We start from the raw sequence: 25,031 nt of genomic DNA on the forward strand, positions 1-25,031 counted from the left end.
TCATCTCGCAGTGAAAGTCTATCATTGTTTTTGGTGTCCCTTTTACTAGTCCTCAGTGCCCTCCACTCCCAAGGCTGCTTTCTGCCCTTCCTTCATATGTAACACTATACAGGTCTCTGTCTCCCTGCCTGCCACGAGAGAAAATCTGTAGGTGCTGGAAATTCAAGCAACACACACAAAATGCTGGAGGAACTCAGCAGGCCGGACGGCATCGATGGGAAAGAGTGTAGTCAATGTTTCGGGCCGAACCCCTTCAGCAGCTGGAGATCTGACTTATCTTTTTGTCCCAGTCCTGGCGAAGGGTCTCGGCCTGAAATGTTGACTGTGCTGTTTTCCATTGATGCTGCCTGGCTGGCTGAGTTCTTCCAGCATTTTATGTGTGTCTCCCTCTCTGCTTGTCTCTCTCTTAGTCACTCCCTTAGCTGTCTTTTATACCCCTCTTGTTTACTTTCTCTCTATCCTGATCCCTCACTTACACTGCCCTCAGTCCCTCCCAACTCTGTGTGTCACCGCAGCCTCTGTCCACACTCAGTGACAGTCTCACTAAAAGCTACGGGTGAGACAGTGTAACCAGCTCTTACCTCAGCCTCTAGAACAGGGCTTCCAAACCTTTTTTATGCCAGGGGGCTGTGGATGCCAGGTTGGGAACCCCTACGCTGGAGGGTCCAATCCTCTGGCTTAAAGCCCGTACACACACCCCACACCCAAATGTTGAAGGATCTCCCCCGCCCACCACCGAGGATGTATTGTTAATCAGAGGCCCCGCCTTTGCTCTCAAGCTGCTGCGCAATTCCATGAAGAGCAGCGATTGCTTCCAATAATTATCCTTCAGACAGATTGCAGTACATGCTCCTCACCCAGTTCTGAGAATTTGCTGTTTTAAAACTCCTGTCATGTCTCCTGCACTCAGTGGCTAGGAGCACCTCGGAATCCTGAAGCCAGGACAAGTTCCATACGCACACAGGTTCTGCCATTCTTACCCTGACCTGGACTACCCACAACTCCTGCTGCGTGTAAGCCCTGAGCTGTGCACTCCTGATATCTCTGACCTATGGTAGGTCAGCCAGATAGGACTTTTCCACCTTGGGTCCCTGTCCCCAGCCAGAGGGAACATTCAGCGAGCTTCTGGCGTCTTCCAGCTGAGTGGTCCAAAGGCTCACGTGTCGGAGAATCTCAGAGCCCACGCACGGTCCAGAAGGCAATTCGGAATCTCGCCAGGGAGTAAGGGGAGGACAGGCATGCATGGATCATGCTCAGCCATGTTCACTACAGACCAGATCAACATTCCCTCTCAAGATGAAACAATCCTGGAAATAAAGGACAATGCACGATACATGTCTGGTGCTCTATCCTTTATAAGGGAATCCCTTACATCATTCACGTTAGCTGCTTCTAGGAATGCAGCTTGCAGTTGTACAAGACATTGATGAGGCCACATGTGAAATATTGTGTTAGTTTTGTAGACCCTTTCATAGCAATGAGGAAATTAATCTGAGTGCAGAAAAGATTTAGGAGGACATTGTCAATACTCGAGCGACTGAGTTATGGAGGGGAGTTGAACAGACCAGGGCTTTATTCATTGGAGCACAAGAGCCTGAGGGGCATCAACAGAGTGGATGCACTGTCCTTTCCCCAGGTTTGGGGAACCAACAACTAAAGGTTGAGAAAGGAGAGATTTTGTAGGAGTGCGAGGGCAACTTTGAACCCAGAGTACGGTCTGTATATGGAATGAGCTGCCAGTACAAGTGTTTGAGGAAAGTACATAACAACGTCTGAGCAGATACATGGATAGGAAAGGTTTAGGGATATGGGCCAAAGTCAGCAAATGGAGACACGAGGAAATATGCAGATGCTGGAAATTCAAGCAACACACACAAAATGCTGGGGGGACACAGCAGGCCAGGCAGCATCTATAGGGAGAAGCACTGTCGACGTTTCGGGCCGAGACCCTTCGTCAGGACTAACTGAAAGGAAAGATAATAAGAGATTTGAAAGTAGGAGGGGGAGGGGAAATGTGAAATTATAGGAGAAGACCGGAGAGGGTGGGGTGAAGCTGAGAGCCGGAAAGGTGATTGGCAAAAGGGATACAGAGCTGGAGAAGGGAAAGGATCATGGGACAGGAGGCCTAGGGAGAAAGAAAGGGGGGGGGGAGCACCAGAGGGAGATGGAGAGCAGGCAGTGATGGGCAGAAAGAGAGGGGAAAAAAGGAGGGGGGAAAACTAAATATGTCAGGGATGGGGTAAGAAGGGGAGGAGGGGCATTAACAGAAGTTAGAGAAATCAATGTTCATGCCATCAGGTTGGAGGCTACCCAGCCGGTATATAAGGTGTTGTTCCTCCAACCTGAGTGTGGCTTCATCTTGACAATAGAGATGGAGATGACAATAGCCATGGATAGACATATCAGAATGGGAATGGGACGTGGAATTAAAATGTGTGGCCACTGGGAGATCCTGCTTTCTCTGGCGAACAGAGCGTAGGTGTTCAGCGAAACGGTCTCCCAGTCTGCGTCGGGTCTCACCAATATTTAAAAGGCCACATTGGGAGCACCGGACGCAGTATACCACACCAGCCGACTCACAGGTGAAGTGTCGCCTCACCTGGAAGAACTGTCTGGGGCCCTGAATGGTGGTGAGGGAGGAAGTGTAAGGGCAGATATAGCACTTGTTCCGCTTACAAGGATAAGTGCCAAGAGGGAGATTGGTGGGAAGGGATGGGGAGGACTTGTGGACAAGGGAGTCGTGTAGGGAGTGATCCCTGCGGAAAGCAGAAAGAGAGGGGGAGGAAAAGATGTGCTTGGTGGTGGGATCCCATTGGAGGTGGCGGAAGTTACAGAGAATTATACGTTGGACCTGAAGGCTGGTGGGGTGGTAGGTGAGGACAAGGGGAACCCTATCCCGAGTGGGGTGGCAGGCGGATGGGGTGAGAGCAAATGTGCAGAAAATGGGAGGGATGCATTTGAGAGCAGAGTTGATGGTGGAAGAAGGGAAGCCCCTTTGTTTAAAGAAGTAAGACATCTCCTTCGTCCTGGAATGAAAAGCCTCATCCTGTGAACAGATGCGGCGGAGACGGAGGAATTGTGAGAAGGGGATAACATTTTTGCAAGAGACAGGGTGGGAAGAGGAATAGTCCGGGTAGCTGTGAAAGTCTGTAGGCTTATAGTAGATATCAGTAGATAAGCCGTCTCCAGAGATGGAGACAGAAAGATCCAGAAAGGGGAGGGAGGTGGCAGAAATGGACCAGGTAAATTTGAGGGCAGGGTGAAAGTTGGAGACAAAGTTAATGAAGTCAACGAGCTCAGCATGTATGCTGGAGGCAGCGCCAATGCAGTCGTCGACGTAGCAAAGGAAAAGAGGGGAACAGATATAGACTTGGAACATGGACTGTTCCACAAAGCCAACAAAAAGGCAGGCATAACTGGGACCCATGCAGGTGCCCATGGCTACATCTTTGGTTTGGAGGAAGTGGGAGGAGCCAAAGGAGAAATTAATTGAGAGTAAGAACTAATTCCGCTAGACGGAGGAGAGTGGTATAGAGGGGAACCGATTAGGTTTGGAATCCAAAAAGAAGCGAAGAGCTTTGAGACCTTCCTGGTGGGGGATGAAAGTATATAGGGACTGGACGTCCAGGGTGAAAATAAGGCGGTGGGGGCCAGGGAACTTAAAATCATTGAAAAAATTCGAAGTGTGAGAAGTGTCACGAACATAGGTGGGAAGGGATTGAAGAAGCCGGGATAAAACAGTGTCCAGGCATGCAGAAATGAGTTCGGTGGGGCAGGAGCAAGCTGAGACAATGGGTCCACCTGGACAGGCAGGTTTGTGGATCTTGGGTAGGAGGTAGAAATGGGAAGTGCGGGGTGTGGGAACTATGAAGTTGGTGGCAGTGGATGGGAGATCCCCAGAGCTGATAAGGTAGGTGATGGTATAGGAGACAGTGGCTGGGTGCTCCTTAGTGGGGTCATGATCAAGGGGTAAATAAGAGGAGGTATCAGAGAGTTGTCACTGTGCATCAGCCAGAAAGAGGTCAGTACGCCAGACTACAACAGCTCCCCCCTTATCAACGGGTTTTATAGTAAGGTTGGGATTGGTGCGGAGGGAGCGGAGAGCAGAGTGTTCGGAAGGAGTGAGGTTGGAACTGGAACAGGGTGTGGTGAAGTTGAGACGGTTGATGTCCCGTCGACAATTAGCAATAAAGAGATCCAGAGCAGGCAGAAGACCAGAGCGGGGTGTCCATGAAGAGGAGGAGGGTTGAAGACGGGAGAAGGGGTCATCGGTGGGTGTAGGAGAGTTCTTGACAAAGAAGTAAGCTCAGAGACGGAGCCGGCAGAAGAAGAGTTCAGCGTCATGACGTACGTGGAACTCACTAGGGTGTGGGCGAAGGGGGACAACACTGAGGCCCTTACTGAGGACAGAGCGCTCTGCCTGAGAGAGTTGAATGTTGGAGGGAATGGTAAAGACCCGGCACGGATGAGAGATGGGATCAGAGGGGGGAGGGAGGCTGGTGGTCCCTCTCCCTCTCTTTCTGCTTTCTGCAGGGATTGCTCCCTTGTCTACTCGTCCCCCCCATCCCTTCCCACCGATCTCCCTCCTGGCACTTATCCTTGTAAGCGGAACAAGTGCTATATCTGCCTTTACACTTCCTCCCTCGCCACCATTCAGGACCCCAGACAGTCCTTCCAGGTGAGGCGACACTTCACCTGTGAGTCGGCTGGTGTGGTATACTGCATCCGGTGCTCCCGGTGTGGCCTTTTATATATTGGTGAGACCCGACGCAGACTGGGAGACCGTTTCACTGAACACTTACACTCTGCCCACCAGAGAAAGCAGGATCTCCCAGTGGCCACACATTTTAATTCCATGTCCCATTCCCATTCTGATATGTCTATCCATGGCCTCCTCTACTGTCAAGATGAAGCCACACTCAGGTTGGAGGAACAACACCTTATATACCGGCTGGGTAGCCTCCAACCTGATGGCATGAACACATTGACTTCTCTAACTTCTGTTAATGCCCCTCCTCCCCTTCTTACCCCATCCCTGACATATTTAGTTTTCCCCCCTCCTTTTTTTCCCTCTCTTTCTGCCCATCATTGCCAGTTCTCCATCTCCCTCCGGTGCTCCCCTCCCCCTTTCTTTCTCCCTAGGCCTCCCATCCCATGATCCTTTCCCTTCTCCAGCTCTGTATCCCTTTTGCCAGTCACCTTTCCAGCTCTCAGCTTCACCCCACCCTCTCCGGTCTTCTCCTATCATTTTGCATTTTCCCCTGCCCCCACTACTTTCAAATCTCTTACTATCTTTCCTTTCAGTTGGTCATGATGAAGGGTCTCGGCCCGAAACGTCAACAGTGCTTGTCCTTTTAGATGCTGCCTGGCCTGCTGTGTTCCACCAGCATTTGGTGTCAGCAAATGGAACTAGCTTAGGTGGGCATCTTGAGCAGTATGGGCCAGTTGTGCATGCTTCCATGCTATTTGAATCTACAGCTGAGTCAAACAGGCTTCTACTGAGTTGTATATAATTTTCAAACACCTAAATATTCACAGCAACATCCTGGACACATCAGATTGAATGTTAATCACCTCTGATTGCAAATGCAGACATCTCAGGTCAGTGGAGTGTTTCTTGGTTTGCAATCGACCCCAGTCTGCAGCTCCAGGAAGACCAGTGTTCTGAGCTGCATTTAAACTCAATCTACAACCCATATTCAGATCTGAAGACAGGTTGCTGTTGAGATTAATATTTGCCATATTCCATATCTCCAGAATATGCCCTAACAGTACATAACTGTGTTGGGAGGAGTGGTGTGCTGGGGTACATGTAGATGGGAATGTTGCAATGTTGGGCCACAGCTTACTAGTGTTCTCAATACCTCTGCCTTATCTACAACCATGTACTTGCATCGGTACTCTGCCAACAAACAGTTCAGACTTACAGTGGAAAGCTGTTCTATCCTGTGTGCAGTTCAGTTCATTGCAGATGAAGATGGGAAAAGAGAACTGGACTAAGGATGAGGAAAGTGGGCTGGGGTGTGGGAGTTCATTGCTCAGTCCCTGAGGTGCTGCCCTGCGGATCAATGCAACATGAATACAGGTTGTGGGGTACTTCCCCACCTCACCAGTACATATATGAGTGCTCGTTGTATGAGGAGCAAGGCATGGAACAATGATCATGGTTACAGATCTGCCTTCCTGGATAGAGAGAATATCAGTGCTGTGCCCCAGCTCGTCTGAGAGCAAGGCCGGGTTTGGTGGGTCACAGGGAGCACAGACACATGGTGCAGGTTTTGACTGTGATCAAAGTCTCTGGAGGGACACTGAAGCTGGTAGATACACAAGTCTTTATTCAGCACAAGCAGGCATCATCCTGGAGACACTCATAGAAGAGATCTCCCGAACCAACAATGCATTACATTTTTATATGCTAAAGATCAAAGGTAACAGCAGGACAATTTCTATATCTACAATGCATTCATAAGGTTTCTTTTGAGTCATATATAATCTTCAAACACCTAAATATTCACAGCAACACTCTGAACACCTCAGATTGAATGTTAATCACTTCTGTCTCTGAGCTGCATTCATGCAAATGCAGACATCTCAGGTCAGTGGAGTGTTTCTTGGTTTGCAATTGACCCCAGTCTGCAGCTCCAGGAAGACCAGTGTTCTGAGCTGCATTTAAACTCAATCTACAACCCATATTCAGATCTGAAGACTGGCTGCTGTTTAAATTAATATTTGCTATATACCATAGCTCTAGAATACACCCTAACATTACGTATCAGTGTTGGCAGGAGCAGTGTCCAGAAATACCTCACCTCATCAGAAACAGTCACACTTAGAAATAGTTTTTAAAAATTTTTCACTTTGAAAACCACGTTTTAGTTAATAGTCAGTGTGTTACAAAAATTGCAGACAACACTAGAAAAAGTTACTATTCTTTAAAATGCAACTTGAAAGAACTGTGATGGAGTTTCCAGTGGGGGTGGGGTAGTAAAGTACACTGTCATGTCCTCTCATTGCTGCTGTGAAGGAGCCCTGTCTTATCCTGTGTACTTGTCCTTCATTGTTATCATCTGTATACTCTTGCACCTGAATTTCTGACTAGCACATGCACTTGGAACAGTTTCTTTCCCCCTTTCATTCTGCATTCCTAGTTACTTATTCATTAAGTGTCCCTGTCTGTACATCTGGAGAAAACTGCCACTCTGATGGCTAGAACAGCAGAGTGGAATAGCTCACAGCACAAAAGACCTGGGTCTTTGTCAAATTTTCATGGTCCTTCTGTGACCACATACTCCATGTTCCTCCCAGTTCCAAAGGTCTGTGAGCTAGCAGGTAATTTGACCACCATGAACAGCTCCTAGTTTCTGAGTAGTAGAAGATGGGGCTGGGGGTGTGTTAATGAGCAGGAAGAATATTGGGATTAGTGCAGGATTAGAGTCAATGGGTAGTTGATGAACATTGTGGACAATGGCCAAATGAGTTTGATTGTGTGCTGCATCTCTCCTGTAGCCCCTGACCCTTAAACTTTGCACTGAATAATACTCCTGTGATCATTCATCTCATTCCCAAACTGGTTGGAACAAATTCTGTAGATATCCTCTCCCTGCTTCCTCATGTTGAAGATATATCTCACTCCTTTGTATCCCAATCTAACTAGTAAGGGGTAGAGGCCATTCTGCTTAACATTAGTGGTGGGAAAGGTAGTGGAATAATTCCTAATGAAGAGGTTAGAAGAACGTTTAGAAACAAATGAATAGCCCACATGAATACCAAAAATAAAGATCTGGCTTGCACAACCTTATTGATTTTTTCAGTAGGTGATAGTGCAATCAAAGTGCAACACAAATAATTCATTTAGATCTCCAAAGGGCCTTTGATTAGGAGTCCCATAGATCAGCAAGTGAGATTGGAGAAAGTAGCACTGGGAAATGTCACCCATTAGGTTACTTTCTGGCTTCAGGAGAGAAAACAGGAGGAAAGGGTGGTGTGTGAGGGTGTGTGGGTGGTGTTTTAAAGTGACCACACTGCTCTTCACAAACAATTTAGTCCCTGGAAACAAAAATACAGTCCCTACATCTGCAAACTGTGGGAAATGCTCAATAATAAACTTGCGCAGTTATTTGTCAATGAAGTCCAAGGCAAATGAAGAATGAGCACTCTGGTAGCAAGAATAGGGGCGGTTAATTTATACTTCAATAGATAGGGTAGAAGAACAAGAATATTTCTGTTGTAATGTGAGTGTTATTAACAGTAAGTTAATACTAATCGGAAGCTGGTTCCGTATTATAATTTATAATAATATAACCTCTGGTTAATTTATACTTCAATAGATAGGGTAGAACAAGGATATTTCAATCTTGAATTAAAAATGCATGAATTCCCACGGCGGAAATGGTTAAGCCAAGGGGGCATAAATTTAAGGTGATTGGAGGAAAGGATAAGGCATATGTCAGAGGTAAGTACACAAAGAGTAGTGGGTGTGTGGATCGCCCTGCTGGGGGTCACGGTAGAGAGAGAGATACATGACGGGCATTTCAGAAACACTTAGATAGCTACATGGAGGGTACAAAAATGGTGGGCCATGTAGGAGGGAAGCATTAGATTGCTCTTAGAGTAGGTTAAAAAATTAGCCAATGGGCCAAAGGCCCTGTACTGTGTTGTAATGATCTGTCTTCTTATGTCTAATCACACAAAGTTGTGCCACATGCTAACAAGATCATAAAGAAAGCAGACAAACAGCAGGATTCATTTCCAGAGGGACATAATGGAAAAGTTGGGAACTAATGCTAAAGCTGTACCATGTTTTGTTTGAGATACACTTGGGTCCTGGTCATTATATTATGGGAAAGGTGTAGAGGGACTAGAGAGCGGGTACAGAAATGATGCAAGAATGTGAGGGAATAGATGGCATGTTGAGAGTTGGGAAGGCTGAGGGATGACCTGACAGGGTTTTAGAATTATGGCATTTTCTCAGAGAGGATGCAGTGGGATGAGCATAACTAGAGGTATTAATATTGGATGAGAATGTGGAACTGGCTGGAACAATTTAGGGAGTGGAGAGTTCCACTGATGGGTTTAGCAAAGGAGGCTGGGGTGAAGCCAGCATGGACAGCTTGGATCAAATGACCCCTCACTGGGCTGAGCATCTTGTATAATCCTAACTCACCCTTGCCTAGAGGACCAACTGCAAAGCTCTATACACGCACACACACACACACACACACACACTCACTCAATCACACACAATCTCTCTCTCACTCACACACACACATACTCACACACACTCTCTCACACACATTCACTAACACTCACACACATCTCTCCCCCACTCTTCTTGTTGAAACACTTAACATCCAAGTCTGCTTTTCTTTCCCACTTTCCCACTCCAGTTGATGCTGCCAGCGAGGTCTTCAGCCCTCGAGCCACTCCACTTGCACACAGTGAGTATATTCTGATACAAGGAAAGATGGCCAAAACTGAAATTCCTTTTCCATCTTCAACTCCTCCTTTTTGGGCTAGTGAAAGAATTCACATCATCCAGATATCCGTTAACATTAAACAGGCAACTAGCACAAAAGGTTTATGATTCATTGCAGATTACAACTACCTATTTGCACATAATCCACTAGCAACAGGTGTGTGAAAGGGCAAAGTGTTGGACAAACACAGCAGGTCAGGCAGCATCGATGGAGAGGAGTAAACTGTCGACACTTTGGGCCACGACCCTTCATCAGGGCTGGAAAGGAAGTGGGAAGAAACCAGAATAAGAGTGGCAGGGGCAGGGGGTAGGGAAGTAACACAATCTGACAAGTGATGGGTGAGACCAGGTGAGTGGGGTGGGGGGCAGGGGGTAGGGAAGTAACACAATCTGACAAGTGATGGGTGAGACCAGGTGAGTGGGGGGGGGGGTAGGGAAGTAACACAATCTGACAAGTGATGGGTGAGACCAGGTGAGTGGTGGGGGGGGGGTAGGGAAGTAACACAATCTGACAAGTGATGGGTGAGACCAGGTGAGTGGTGGGGGGGGGGGAAGTAACACAATCTGGCAAGTGATGGGTGAGACCAGGTGAGTGGTGGGGGGGGGAAGTAACACAATCTGGCAAGTGATGGGTGAGACCAGGTGAGTGGTGGGGGGGGGGAAGTAACACAATCTGACAAGTGATGGGTGAGACCAGGTGAGTGGGGTGGGGGGGAAGTAACACAATCTGGCAAGTGATGGGTGAGACCAGGTGAGTGGGGGGGGGAAGTAACACAATCTGACAAGTGATGGGTGAGACCAGGTGAGTGGGGGGGGTGGTAGGGAAGTAACACAATCTGGCAAGTGATGGGTGAGACCAGGTGAGTGGGGGGGGGGTAGGGAAGTAACACAATCTGGCAAGTGATGGGTGAGACCAGGAGAGTGGGGGGGGTGGTAGGGAAGTAACACAATCTGGCAAGTGATGGGTGAGACCAGGTGAGGGGGGGGGTGGTAGGGAAGTAACACAATCTGGCAAGTGATGGGTGAGACCAGGTGAGGGGGGGGGGAAGTAACACAATCTGACAAGTGATGGGTGAGACCAGGTGAGTAGTGGGGGGGGGGGGAAGTAAAACAATCTGACAAGTGATGGGTGAGACCAGGTGAGTGGGGGGGGGGGGGAAGTAACACAATCTGACAAGTGATGGGTGAGACCAGGTGAGTGGTGGGGGGGGGGAAGTAACACAATCTGACAAGTGATGGGTGAGACCAGGTGAGTGGTGGGGGGGGGGAAGTAACACAATCTGGCAAGTGATGGGTGAGACCAGGTGAGTGGGGGGGGGGGGAAGTAACACAATCTGACAAGTGATGGGTGAGACCAGTTGCATCACCCTGGAAACGTCCCTCTGAAACCAGACTCGGTAGCTCCGTGCACTCATTACGTTAGTGGACCGAATGCTTTCTCAGTGCCACATGCACATCAAATGGAATATCAAACGCATATCAAACTCCCTGCAGTTTAGAAGAACGAGGGGGGACCTCATAGAAACATTTCGAATGTTGAAAGGCATGGACAGAGTGGATGTGGCAAAGTTGTTTCCCATGGTGGGGGAGTCTAGTACGAGAGGGCATGACTTGAGGATTGCAGGGCGCCCATTCAGAACAGAGATGCGAAAAAAATGTTTTAGCCAGAGGGTGGTGAATCTATGGAATTTGTTGCCACAGGCGGCAGTGGAGGCCGAGTCATTGGGTGTATTTAAGGCAGAGGTTGTTAGGTATCTGAGTGGTCAGGGCATCAAAGGTTATGGTGAGAAGGCGGGGGAATGAGACTAAAGGGGAGATTGGATCAGCTCATGATGAAATGGTGGAGCAGACTCGATGAGCTGAATGGCTGACTTCTGCTCCTTTGTCTTATGGTCTTATGGAACCAACGTTCACAAAATGCACGTCCCAATGCATACCAGCTGAGAGTGGAGCAGCCTGACACTCTATGGAGAAGCCTCAGCAGAACCGTGAGCACGTGGTCCTGGTGTCAGCTGACGGGATACTCTGCTGGACCATCGACAGGATCTTTCCACCCTCCCAGGGTTTGTGCAGCTGGCTACAATAACAGGGGGTGTTACACTGAAGTACTTGTCTGGCTGTCAAAGTCAAAGTAAGTTTTCTATCAAAGAATGTACATCTGTCGCCATAAGGTTTATTTTCTTGCAGGCATTTACAGGAAAAATAAAATACAATGTCTAGAACTTCCCTACCGCATAGCCCTCTACTTTTCTAAGCTCCGTGTACCTGTCTAAGAGTCTCTAAAAAGAGCCTATCGTAACCACCTCCATCATTGTCACTGGCAGTGCATTCCACGCAGCCACCGGTCTGCCTGAAAAACCTATCCCTCATTCCTCTGTACCTACTCCTTGTGTCAGCCATTTCAGGCCTGGGAAAAAGCCTCTGGCCTCACGATCGATACCTCTCATCATCTTATACACCTAAGATGAGTTGTGTAAATAAAAAAAGAAAGAAATAAAACTGAAAACAAGAGCTGTCGAGCCATTGAAAGTGAGTGTGGTGGTTGTGGAATCAGTTCAGAGTTGTGGTGAGTGAGGTTACCCACGCTGGTTCAAGAGCCTGATGGTAATAACTGTTCCTGACCCAGATATGTGGGACTTAAAGCCTCCAGCCCGATGCTATTAGTGAGAAGAGTGCATGGCCTGGATGGTGGGGGTCCTGAATGATAGACGCTGCTTTCTTGCGACAGTCCTCCCTGTAGGTGTGCTCAGTGGTGGGGACAGTGACCCTGCCAGCAACACCTCACTACTGATCCTGAGGATCAGGCCCTGCTGATTCATCCACCCTAATTTGCCTCAAGACAGCAAACACCTCCTCCTCTGTAACTTGTAAAGTCCATGACCTCGTTGCTGTTTTGCCTCAAGTGTCTCTCTTGCATGTCTTATACTCCGTTGATGCACCATCAATAACTCACTCTGAGACGTAAGGGGAGATATCGGCTTTTATTGACTGAAGAAGGAACCAGCAGTAAGTGACCATCATATTACATCCTGGAGAATGAGGCCGAGGATCAGGCCTCGATCGCCTTTATACAGGGGCCTGTGGGAGGAGCCACAGGAGCAGTCAGCAGGGGGCATGTCCAGACAGGCACATAGTTCACCACATCCGTAAGCACCTCATTTGTACCTTAATAAACAATCACACTTCCCAATTCACAACTGTCCTGCCTGATTCACCGTAAGTCCAAGAAAAAAGGGCACGGCAACATCCTTACAATTTGCATAGATTCAGCATGTTATCTGAAACTTTGACAAATCACTATAGGTACACAACCTGACTGGTGGTATCATGGCCTGCGATGGAAACAACATCCAAGGACAGGGAAGTCTTCAAAAAGTGGTGGATGCAGCCCAGTCCATCACAGACAAAGTCCTCCCATCATCGAGCACACTCACAAGGGAGAATCCTCAAGCACCACCACCATCCAGGTGAAAAAAAAGAAATTATGCAAACAATAAAAAGCGAACAAAACCACGCAGAACATGAACTGCGGAGTCCCTGACACGGAGCCAGTCCGGGAGCCTGATGGCTGCAGAGTCAGTTCAGAGCTGAGGTGAGTGAGCCCAGGTCTCGCTATACACAGCCCACGGCTGCTAACCCTCTGCTCCCAATGTTCCATGGTCTCCCATGATGTCTCACCCTGCAGGTGCGTTAGTCTTCCAGACTGTGTCCTTGGCTTATCAAAAAGCAGCCGGCGGTGAGGCCCTGAGAGCGGGTCCCATTCCCACAATGAACTGAAGTCAGAGTGTAACTCAGGTCAGGGTCTTCAAAAGAACCTTGAAAGGGAAAAGAGAGATATCAAAGATAGAATTAGAACTGTCTGGCTTGGCACTTAAATTAGCCAAACATCAGTTTTTTTTATCACTCTCAGGCCCAGGCCCCACCGCTCCACTCCAGCCACGGCCACCATGACCCTACCTGCATTCTTGAGAGCCCAGTTTGCTGAATTCTTCAGGAAACTGCAGAACACTCCAGGTCATACAGACAGTTGAAAAGCACAGCTCCCAAAGGGAAATTCCAGGCTGTGGAGTGCAGTAATCATCACCCAGGAAAAGTGTAATTAATAAAATTGTTAGTAGTTTTGCCTGCTGCCTATAAAGCATCACAGCATCTTGCGCCATCTTTAACAGACTTCTTGCTACACCCATCAGGCAGGAGGTACTGGAGCCTCAGGTCCCAGAGCATCAGATTCAAGAACAGTTATTATCCTTCAACCATCAGGACCAGTGTGGATAACTTCACTCACCTCAACAATCAACTGATTTCACAACCTATGGACCCACTTTCAGGGACTCTACAATTCATGTTCTCAGTGTATTTGTTTATGTATTTTCACAATTTGTCTCTCTTGCACATTGGTTATTTGTCTGTCTTTGTTTATCTGCAGTTTTTTATATAAATTCTATTGTACTTCTTTATTTTCCTGTAAATGTCTGCAAGAAAATGAATCTCAAAGTTGTATATGGTGACGTAGTTGTTCTTTGATAATACATTTACTTCGACTTTGACCTCTGCTCTAGTTCTCACTGAGGTGTCGAACACTAGGCCTCTGACCATAGCCTTCCCTTCTTTCACTCTGGCCAATCCCTGGTGCACCCAGGTAGCAGAAACACAGGGCAGGCCACCCATTGGCAGAAACGGCTGCACTTCAAATGATATCATCAGCTTTAGAGTTGTGGAGACTGGGTAGCTCATCAAACTTTTAATCCAAGAGTCCAGGGTTCAGGTGCTGAACTGATACAGGGCGGAAATAAGTAAGGTGAGAGGGCATAAATTTAAGGTGATTGGAGGAAAGTGGAGTAGGGATGTCAGAGGTAAGAGGAATGAACTGCCATGGGTGGTGGAAGAGGCAGACTTATTACAGGCATTTAAGAAGCTCTTAGATAGGCACATGGATGATAGAAAAATGGAGGGCTCTGTGGGAGGGAAGGGTTAGATCTTAGAGTAGGTTAAGAAGTCGGCACAGCATAGTGGGGCAAGGGGCCTGTACTGTGCTATAATGTTCTATGTTCTGTGTTCTAAGAGCCCCTCAGATAGGCATGTGAAAGGAGAGAGATGAACCATGTACCGACAAGAGGGGCTCGTTTAATTTGGCATCATCTGCTTCTTCAGTTCAGCACACCACGGTGGCCCAGAAGGTTTCCTCCGACAGCTCAGTATTCCATCGTCCAGCACCCTGGAACTCCCTCCCCAGCAGATCTGTGGGAACACCTTCAACGACAGACAGCAGCGGCTCAAGAAAGCAGGCCATTAACATATTCTCAACGGCACTTAGCGGTGGGCATTAAATACATGTCTTCCTGGTGATGCCAGGATCCAAACAGAATGAATAGCTCGAGTTTCGTAGTTGTCAGCCACACAAAATTACAAAGGGACAAAATTCCGTAGAGAGGGTGAACAGTGACACAGCAACAGGGTCACGAATACAAACCACACTGATAGACAGGGAGGGAAGACAGGTTGGAGGCAGAAGTGGAGGACTGGAGCATCTGCCCCAACACAGCCTGGGGTTATAGAGAGAGGTACCCCATGCATGTAGTCCTACCTGTCCAGTAGCAAGTGCTGGGATACTTCACTCTGTGGGAAAATCCGATTAAAGCACAAAGCCCTGCAAAGAGCGGAACAGACCGGTGAGAAAATTAAAGGCTACAGAAGGCAGAACAATATACTGTCCTTCATTGCAACAGACTCATTAGCAGACTGAAACGTTCTTGACCTCCCCCAAAAGGTGTGTCTCAATGATCTCACAACGTTCCCCACATTGCAGAGACATAAGGACTGGAGCATCGACTGGCGAAGCTGCACAGTGGTGCAGGAGAGAAGCACAGTGGTGCAGGAGAGCTGCAGAGTGGTGCAGGAGAGAAGCACAGTGGTGCAGGAGAGCTGCAGAGTGGTGCAGGAGAGAAGCACAGTGGTGCAGGAGAGCTGCAGAGTGGTGCAGGAGAGAAGCACAGTGGTGCAGGAGAGCTGCAGAGTGGTGCAGGAGAGCTGCAGAGTGGTGCAGGAGAGAAGCAGAGTGGTGCAGGAGAGCTGCAGAGTGGTGCAGGAGAGCTGCACAGTGCTGCAGGAGAGCTGCAGAGTGCTGCAGGAGAGAAGCACAGTGGTGCAGGAGAGCTGCAGAGTGCTGCAGGAGAGAAGCACAGTGGTGCAGGAGAGCTGCAGAGTGGTGCAGGAGAGAAGCACAGTGGTGCAGGAGAGAAGCACAGTGCTGCAGGAGAGAAGCACAGTGGTGCAGGAGAGAAGCACAGTGGTGCAGGAGAGAAGCACAGTGGTGCAGGAGAGAAGCACAGTGCTGCAGGAGAGCTGCAGAGTGCTGCAGGAGAGAAGCACAGTGGTGCAGGAGAGAAGCACAGTGCTGCAGGAGAGAAGCACAGTGGTGCAGGAGAGAAGCACAGTGGTGCAGGAGAGAAGCACAGTGCTGCAGGAGAGCTGCACAGTGGTGCAGGAGAGAAGCACAGTGGTGCAGGAGAGCTGCAGAGTGCTGCAGGAGAGAAGCACAGTGGTGCAGGAGAGCTGCAGAGTGGTGCAGGAGAGAAGCACAGTGGTGCAGGAGAGAAGCAGAGTGGTGCAGGAGAGCTGCAGAGTGGTGCAGGAGAGAAGCAGAGTGGTGCAGGAGAGCTGCAGAGTGGTGCAGGAGAGCTGCACAGTGCTGCAGGAGAGCTGCAGAGTGCTGCAGGAGAGAAGCACAGTGGTGCAGGAGAGCTGCAGAGTGCTGCAGGAGAGAAGCACAGTGGTGCAGGAGAGCTGCAGAGTGGTGCAGGAGAGAAGCACAGTGGTGCAGGAGAGAAGCACAGTGGTGCAGGAGAGCTGCAGAGTGGTGCAGGAGAGAAGCACAGTGGTGCAGGAGAGCTGCAGAGTGGTGCAGGAGAGAAGCACAGTGGTGCAGGAGAGCTGCAGAGTGGTGCAGGAGAGCTGCAGAGTGGTGCAGGAGAGCTGCAGAGTGGTGCAGGAGAGAAGCACAGTGGTGCAGGAGAGCTGCAGAGTGGTGCAGGAGAGAAGCACAGTGGTGCAGGAGAGCTGCAGAGTGGTGCAGGAGAGCTGCAGAGTGGTGCAGGAGAGAAGCAGAGTGGTGCAGGAGAGCTGCAGAGTGGTGCAGGAGAGCTGCACAGTGCTGCAGGAGAGCTGCAGAGTGCTGCAGGAGAGAAGCACAGTGGTGCAGGAGAGCTGCAGAGTGCTGCAGGAGAGAAGCACAGTGGTGCAGGAGAGCTGCAGAGTGGTGCAGGAGAGAAGCACAGTGGTGCAGGAGAGAAGCACAGTGCTGCAGGAGAGAAGCACAGTGGTGCAGGAGAGCTGCAGAGTGCTGCAGGAGAGAAGCACAGTGGTGCAGGAGAGCTGCAGAGTGGTGCAGGAGAGAAGCACAGTGGTGCAGGAGAGCTGCAGAGTGGTGCAGGAGAGAAGCACAGTGGTGCAGGAGAGCTGCACATGTAGAGGACAGAACTGGAACTCTATGTCTTTAGAGGGACTTGGCTAATGAAGAGGTATTCTGAAGGGGCCAACACTGTTGATAAGGCAGCATTTTTAGATCATTTCACAGCTACAGATCCAGTATGGAAGGAGTGACAGTCTTTCTCAGAGACAGTACTGACGGAGAGCCGGTCTGTATCGGAGACAGTACCGAGGGAGAGCCAATCTGTCTCGGAGACAGTACTGAGGGAGAGCCGGTCTGTCTCGGAGACAGTACTGAGGGAGAGTCAGTACTGAGGGAGAGCCGGTCTGTATCGGAGACAGTACTGAGGGAGAGCCAGTCAGTCCCGGAGAGAGTAGCGAGGGAGAGCCGGTCTGTCCCGGAGACAGTACTGAGGGAGAGACAGTACTGAGGGAGAGCCGGTCTGTCTCGGAGACAGTACTGAGGGAGAGCCGGTCTGTCCCGGAGAGAGTAGTGAGGAAGAGACAGTACTGAGGGAGAGCCGGTCTGTCTCGGAGACAGTACTGAGGGAGAGCCGGTCTGTCCCGGAGAGAGTAGTGAGGAAGAGACAGTACTGAGGGAGAGCCGGTCTGTCTCGGAGACAGTACTGAGGGAGAGCTGGTCTGTCTCGGAGACAGTACTGAGGGAGAGCCGGTCTGTCTCAGGGACAGTAGTGAGGGAGAGCTGGTCTGTCTCGGAGACAGTACTGAGGGAGAGTCAGTACTGAGGGAGAGCCGGTCTGTATCGGAGACAGAACTGAGGGAGAGCCAGTCAGTCCCGGAGAGAGTAGCGAGGGAGAGCCGGTCTGTCTCGGAGACAGTACAGAGGGAGAGCCGGTCTGTCTCGGAGACAGTACTGAGGGAGAGACAGTACTGAGGGAGAGCCGGTCTGTCCCGGAGACAGTATAGAGGGAGAGACAGTACTGAGGGAGAGCCGGTCTGTCCCGGAGACAGTATAGAGGGAGAGCCGGTCTGTCTCGGAGACAGTACTGAGGGAGAGACAGTACTGAGGGAGAGCCGGTCTGTCTCGGAGACAGTACTGAGGGAGAGCCGGTCTGTCTCGGAGACAGTACTGAGGGAGAGCCGGTCTGTCCCGGAGAGAGTAGTGAGGAAGAGACAGTACTGAGGGAGAGCCGGTCTGTCTCGGAGACAGTACTGAGGGAGAGCTGGTCTGTCTCAGAGACAGTACTGAGGGAGAGCCGGTCTGTCTCAGGGACAGTAGTGAGGGAGAGCTGGTCTGTCTCGGAGACAGTACTGAGGGAGAGCCGGTCTGTCTCAGGGACAGTAGTGAGGGAGAGCTGGTCTGTCTCGGAGACAGTACTGAGGGAGAGCCGGTCTGTCTCAGGGACAGTAGTGAGGGAGAGCTGGTCTGTCTCAGAGACAGTACTGAGGGAGAGCCGGTCTGTCTCTGGGACAGTAGTGAGGGAGAGCTGGTCTGTCTCAGAGACAGTACCGAGGTTGAGCTGGTCTGTCTCGGAGACAGTACAGAGGGAGAGCCGGTCTGTCTCGGAGACAGTACAGAGGGAGAGCCGGTCTGTCTCAGAGACAGTACCGAGGGAGAGCCAGTCTGTCTCGGAGACAGTACCGAGGGAGAGCCGGACTGTCTCGGAGACAGTACTGAGGGAGAGCCGGTATGTATCGGAGACAGTACTGAGGGAGAGACAATACTGAGGGAGAGCCGGTCTGTCCCGGAGAGAGTAGTGAGGGGGAGCCGGTCTGTCTCGGAGACAGTACCGAGGGAGATCTGGTCTGTCTCGGAGACAGTACTGAGGGACAGCCAGTCTGTCCCGGAGTACTGAGGGAGAGCCGGTCTATCTCTGGGACAGTAGTGAGGGAGAGCAGGTCTGTCAAAGAGACAGTACCGACAGAGAGCAGGTCTGTCTCTGGGACAGTTCTGAGGGAGAGACAGTACTGAGGGAGAGCCGGTCTGTCCCGGAGAGAGTAGTGAGGGAGAGCCGGTCTGTCTCGGAGAGAGTAGTGAGGGAGATCCGGTCTATCTCTGGGACAGTAGTGAGAGAGAGCTGGTCTGTCAAAGAGAGTACCGACAGAGAGCCGGTCTGTCTCGGAGACAGTACCGAGGGAGAGCCGGTCTGTCTTGGAGACAGTACTGAGGGAGAGCCAGTCTGTCCCGGAGTACTGAGGGAGAGCCGGTCTATCTCTGGGACAGTAGTGAGGGAGAGCAGGTCTGTCTCTGGGACAGTAGTGAGGGAGAGCTGGTCTGTCAAAGAGACAGTACCGACAGAGAGCAGGTCTGTCTCTGGGACAGTTCTGAGGGAGAGACAGTACTGAGGGAGAGCCGGTCTGTCTCGGAGAGAGTAGTGAGGGAGATCCGGTCTATCTCTGGGACAGTAGTGAGGGAGAGCTGGTCTGTCAAAGAGAGTACCGACAGAGAGCCGGTCTGTCTCGGAGACAGTACCGAGGGAGAGCCGGTCTGTCTGGGAGACAGTAGTGAGGGAGAGCCGGTCTGTCTCAGAGACAGTACTGAGGGAGAGCCGGTCTGTCTCGGAGACAGTACCGAGGGAGAGCCGGTCTGTCTGGGAGACAGTAGTGAGGGAGAGCCGGTCTGTCTCAGAGACAGTACTGAGGGAGAGCCGGTCTGTCTGGGAGACAGTACCGAGGTTGAGCCGGTCTGTCCCGGAGACAGTACTGAGGGAGAGCCGGTCTGTCTCTGGGACCGTACTGAGGGAGAGCCGGTCTGTCTCAGAGACAGTACTGAGGGAGAGCTGGTCTGTCCCGGAGACAGTAGTGAGGGAGAGCTGGTCTGTCAAAGAGACAGTACCGACGGAGAGCCGGTCTGTCTCAGAGACAGTACCGAGGGAGAACCGGACTGTCTCAGAGACCGTACTGAGGGAGAGCCGGTCTGTCTCGGAGAGAGTAGTGAGGGAGAGCCGGTCTGTCTCAGAGACAGTACTGAGGGAGAGCCGGTCTGTCTCGGAGACAGTACTGAGGGAGAGCCGGTCTGTCCCGGAGAGAGTAGTGAGGGAGAGCCGGTCTGTCTCAGAGACAGTACTGAGGGAGAGCCGGTCTGTCTGTGAGACAGTACTGAGGGAGAGCCGGTCTGTCTCGGAGACAGTAGTGAGGGAGAGCCGGTCTGTCCCGGAGACAGTACTGAGGGAGAGCCAGTCTGTCTCGGAGACAGTAGTGAGGGAGAGCTGGTCTGTCAAAGAGACAGTAGTGAGGGAGAGCTGGTCTGTCAAAGAGACAGTACCGACAGAGAGCTGGTCTGTCTCGGAGACAGTACTGAGGGAGTGCCGGTCTGTCCCGGAGACAGTACCGAGGGATAGCCGGTCTGTCTCAGAGACAGTACTGAGGGAGAGCCGGTCCGTCTCAGAGACAGTAGTGAGGGAGAGCCGGTCTGTCTGGGAGACAGTACCGAGGTTGAGCTGGTCTGTCCCGGAGAGAGTAGTGAGGGAGAGCCGGTCTGTCTCTGGGACAGTAGTGAGGGAGAGCCGGTCTGTCTCTGGGACAGTAGTGAGGGAGAGCTGGTCTGTCAAAGAGACAGTACCGACGGAGAGCCGGTCTGTCTCGGAGACAGTACCGAGGGAGAACCGGACTGTCTCAGTACTGAGGGAGAGCCGGTCTGTCCCGGAGAGAGTAGTGAGGGAGAGCCGGACTGTCTCAGAGACAGTACTGAGGGAGAGCCGGTCTGTCTCTGAGACAGTTCTGAGGGAGAGACAGTACTGAGGGAGAGCCGGTCTGTCCCGGAGAGAGTAGTGAGGGAGAGCCGGTCTGTCTCGGAGACAGTACAGAGGGAGAGCCGGTCTGTCCCGGAGACAGTACTGAGGGAGAGCCGGTCTGTCTGGGAGACAGTACAGAGGGAGAGCCGGTCTGTCTCGGAGACAGTACCGAGGGAGAGCCGGTCTGTCTCGGAGACAGTACAGAGGGAGAGCCGGTCTGTCTCGGAGACAGTACCGAGGGAGAGCCGGTCTGTCTCGGAGACAGTACAGAGGGAGAGCCGGTCTGTCTCGGAGACAGTACCGAGGGAGAGCCGGTCTGTCTGGGAGACAGTACTGAGGGAGAGACAGTACTGCGGGAGAGCCGATCTGTCCCGGAGAGAGTAGTGATGGAGAGCCGGTCTGTCTGGGAGACAGTACTGAGGGAGAGCCGGTCTGTCTCAGAGACAGTACTGAGGGAGAACTGATCTGTCCCGGAGAGAGTAGTGAGGGAGAGCCGGTCTGTCTCAGAGACAGTACCGAAGGAGAGCCGGTCTATCCCGGAGACAGTACTGAGGGAGAGCCGATCGGTCCCGGAGAGAGTAGTGAGGGAGAGCCGGTCTGTCTTGGAGACAGTACTGAGGGAGAGCCGGTGTGTCTTGGAGACAGTACTGAGGGAGAGCCGGTCTGTCTCGGAGACAGTACAGAGGGAGAGCCGGTCTGTCCCGGAGAGATTAGAGTGGGAGAGCCGGTCTGTCTCGGAGACAGTAGTGAGGGTGAGCCGGTCTGTCTGGGAGACAGTACTGAGGGAGAGCCGGTCTGTCTCAGGGACAGTACCGAGGGAGAGCCGATCTGTCCCGGAGAGTGTAGTGAGGGAGAGCCGGTCTGTCTGGGAGACAGTACTGACGGAGAGCCGGTCTGTCTCGGAGACAGTAGTGAGGGAGAGCCGGTCTGTCTCGGAGACAGTACCGAGGGAGAGCCCGTCTGTCTCGGAGACAGTACCGAGGGAGAGCCGGTCTGCCTCTAGGACAGTACCAAGGGAGAGCCGATCTGTCCCGGAGAGAATACTGAGGGAGAGCCGGTCTGTCCCAGCAACAGTACTGAGGGAGAGCCGGTCTGTCTGGGAGACAGTACTGAAGTTGTGGTGGTCTGTCTCAGGGACAGTACCGAGGGAGAGCCGGTCTGTCTGGGAGACAGTACCGAGGGAGTGCCGGTCTGTCTGAGAGACAGTACTGAAGTTGTGGTGGTCTGTCTCAGGGACAGTACCGAGGGAGAGCCGGTCTGTCTGGGAGACAGTACCGAGGGAGAGCCGGTCTGTCTGGGAGACAGTACTGAAGTTGTGGTGGTCTGTCTCAGGGACAGTAGTGAGGGAGAGTCGGTCTGTCTGGGAGACAGTACCGAGGGAGAGCCGGTCTGTCTGGGAGACAGTACTGAAGTTGTGGTGCTCTGTCTCAGGGACAGTACCGAGGGAGAGCCGGTCTGTCTGGGAGACAGTACCGAGGGAGTGCCGGTCTGTCTGGGAGACAGTACTGAAGTTGTGGTGGTCTGTCTCAGGGACAGTGGTGAGGGAGAGTCGGTCTGTCACATTAACAGCATTTCCTTTAGATTGATGAGAAAGGCAGGATACGTCACTGTAAAGAGAACTACAAACTTTCCCCTTGTAAGTACATGCCTTCAAATGCTGTTCATAGACTTCAGTTCAGCATTCAACACAATCATTCCTCAGAAACTGATTGGAAAGCTGAGCCTACTGGGCCAGAACACCTCCCTCTGCAAATGGATCCTAGACTTCCTGACTGGGAGACCTCAGTCAGTCCGGATCGGGAGCAGCATCTCCAACACCATCACACTGAGCACGGGGCTCCCCCAGGGCTGTGTGCTCAGTCCACTGCTGTTCACTCTGCTGATCCACGACTGTGCTACAACACACAGCTCGAACCATATCATCAAGTTCGCCGATGACATGACCGTGGTGGGTCTCATCAGCAAGAATGATGAGTCAGCTTACAGAGAGGAGGTGCAGCGGCTAATGGACTGGTGCAGAGCCAACAACCTGTCTCTGAATGTGAACAAAACAAAAGAGATGGTTGTTGACTTCAGGAGGGCACGGAGCGACCACTCTCCGCTGAACATCGACGGCTCCTCGGTAGAGATCGTAAAGAGCACCAAATTTCTTGGTGTTCACCTGACGGAGGATCTCACCTGGTTCCTCAACACCAGCTGCATAGCAAAGAAATCCCAGCAGCGTCTCTACTTTTTGCGAAGGCTGAGGAAAGTCCATCTCCCACCCCCCATCCTCATCACATTCTACAGGTTTTGTATTGAGAGCATCCTGAGCAACTGCATCACTGCCTGGTTCAGAAATTGCATCATCTCGGATCGCAAGACCCTGCAGCGGATAGTGAGATCAGGTGAGAAGATCATCGGGGTCTCTCTTCCCACCATCACAGACATTTACACTACATGCTGCATCCACAGAAAGGAAACAGCATTATGAAGGACCCCATGCACCCCTCATACAATCTCTTCTCCCTCCTGCCATCTGGGAAAAGGCTCTGAAGCATTCAGGCTCTTACGACCAGACTATGTAACAGTTTCTTCCCCCAAGTTATCAGACTCCTCAATACCCGAAGCCTGGACTGACACCTTGCCCTACTGTCCTGTTTATTATTTATTGTAATGCCTGCACTGTTTTTGTGCACTTTATCCACCCAGTGTTGGTCTGTAGTCTAGTGTAGCTTTCTCTGTGTTTTTTTTATTACGTAGTTCAGTCTAGTTTTTGTACTGTGTCATGTAAACCATGGTCCTGAAAAAAGTTGTCTCATTTTTACTATGCACTGTACCAGCAGTTATGGTTGAAATGACAATAAAAGTGACTTGACTTGACTTGACTTGAAGTAGTTAACCTCTGTGGGGTCTTCTGTCACAGATTGCAACTGTGGAGTATATTCTGTAAATGCATCCTGAGATGTCTTGAGGTCAAGTGAAGGCTGATTGTTGACTTGTTATTGGTGACTATATATGTTAGATCTCTTTGTTATTGACTCCGATGTATTTCCCAAGCCAGCCTCCCCCTTCCCGCCCCCCATGCCCTGAATGAAAGCGGGTGCCTGACCTTGACCGATAGAGCATCAATGCGAGGGTCCCTGCAGTCAGGACTGCCACCACCGTCAGGAGCACCACAAACCAGGGCTGGGGCTTCCAGTACTTGTCCAGCAGAGTCACCACCTTGTGGACAGGTGTTCTTGTCTGGCAAGGGAGAGTTCAGAGGAAAGTGAGCCATCGTGTGTTCTCCTCCCTCCACACAGCCCTTGCCTGCCTTCTGTGCCTCTGTCAGATTCTGAGTTATTTATCATTGAAACACGCAGTGAAATGCTCCTTTGTATTAATGACCAACACAGTGAGAGTGTGCTGGAGGCAGCCCGCAAGTGTCTGGCACCAACATGGCATTGGGTCAGTAGATCAACAACAAAACAGAATTTAACAACGGAACTACAGAAAAACCTGCCCCATCCCACACCCACACACACACACACCCCTCACACACTCACACACCCCCCACACACACACTCAAACACCCCCCACACACACACTCACACACACCCCCCATACACCCATACACACACCTCACACACACACACTCACATCCCCCACACACACACACCCATCCCACACCCACACACACACACACACCCACACACACCCCCCCACTCACACACCCCCCCATACACACACCTCACACACACACACACACTCACACACACCCCCATACACACACCTCACACACTCACATCCTCCCCACACACACACCCATCCCACACCCACACACACACACACACACACACACACACACTCACTCACATACACCCCCACACATACACATACACACACACACACCCCCACACACTCACCCCCCCCCACACACACACACACACACACACACTCACATACACCCCCACACCCCCACACATACACACACACACACACGCACACACACACTCACATACACCCCCACACCCCCACACATACACACACACACACACGCACACACACACTCACATACACCCCCACACCCCCACACATACACACACACACACACACACACACACCCCTCACACCCTCACACACTCACATCCCCCCTCACACACCCCCCACACACTCACACACCCCCCACACACACACTCACACACCCCCCACACACCCCCCCACACACACACACACCCCTCACACCCTCACACACTCACATCCCCCCTCACACACCCCCCACACACTCACACACCCCCCACACACACACTCACACACCCCCCACACACCCCCCCACACACACACACACCCCTCACACCCTCACACACTCACATCCCCCCTCACACACCCCCCACACACTCACACACCCCCCACACACACACTCACACACACCCCCCATACACACACCTCACACACACACACACTCACATCCCCCC

At 51.4% G+C, this 25,031-nt stretch overlaps 1 protein-coding gene across 3 annotated transcripts in view; it reads right to left on the bottom strand.

The window, feature by feature from the left end:
• Positions 1–12,441: 12,441 nt before the first annotated feature.
• Positions 12,442–25,031, bottom strand: part of LOC132377981 (cadherin-related family member 4-like) — a 97,981-nt gene continuing 85,391 nt past the window's right edge. For 2 of the 3 annotated variants that reach the window (XM_059944549.1, XM_059944550.1), the window contains 3 exons: positions 23,687–23,820; positions 15,060–15,122; positions 12,442–13,290 (listed from right to left, as the gene is read on the bottom strand). In XM_059944549.1, coding sequence (XP_059800532.1) covers positions 13,281–13,290; positions 15,060–15,122; positions 23,687–23,820 — 207 coding nt within the window. In that variant the 3' untranslated portion in view covers positions 12,442–13,280. Of the gene's footprint in view, positions 13,291–13,432; positions 15,123–23,686; positions 23,821–25,031 lie in introns of all 3 variants that reach the window. The other variant, XR_009506860.1, reaches the window with a different exon arrangement.

Source organism: Hypanus sabinus, chromosome 19, assembly GCF_030144855.1.
Source record: "Hypanus sabinus isolate sHypSab1 chromosome 19, sHypSab1.hap1, whole genome shotgun sequence".
NCBI lineage: Eukaryota > Metazoa > Chordata > Chondrichthyes > Myliobatiformes > Dasyatidae > Hypanus > Hypanus sabinus.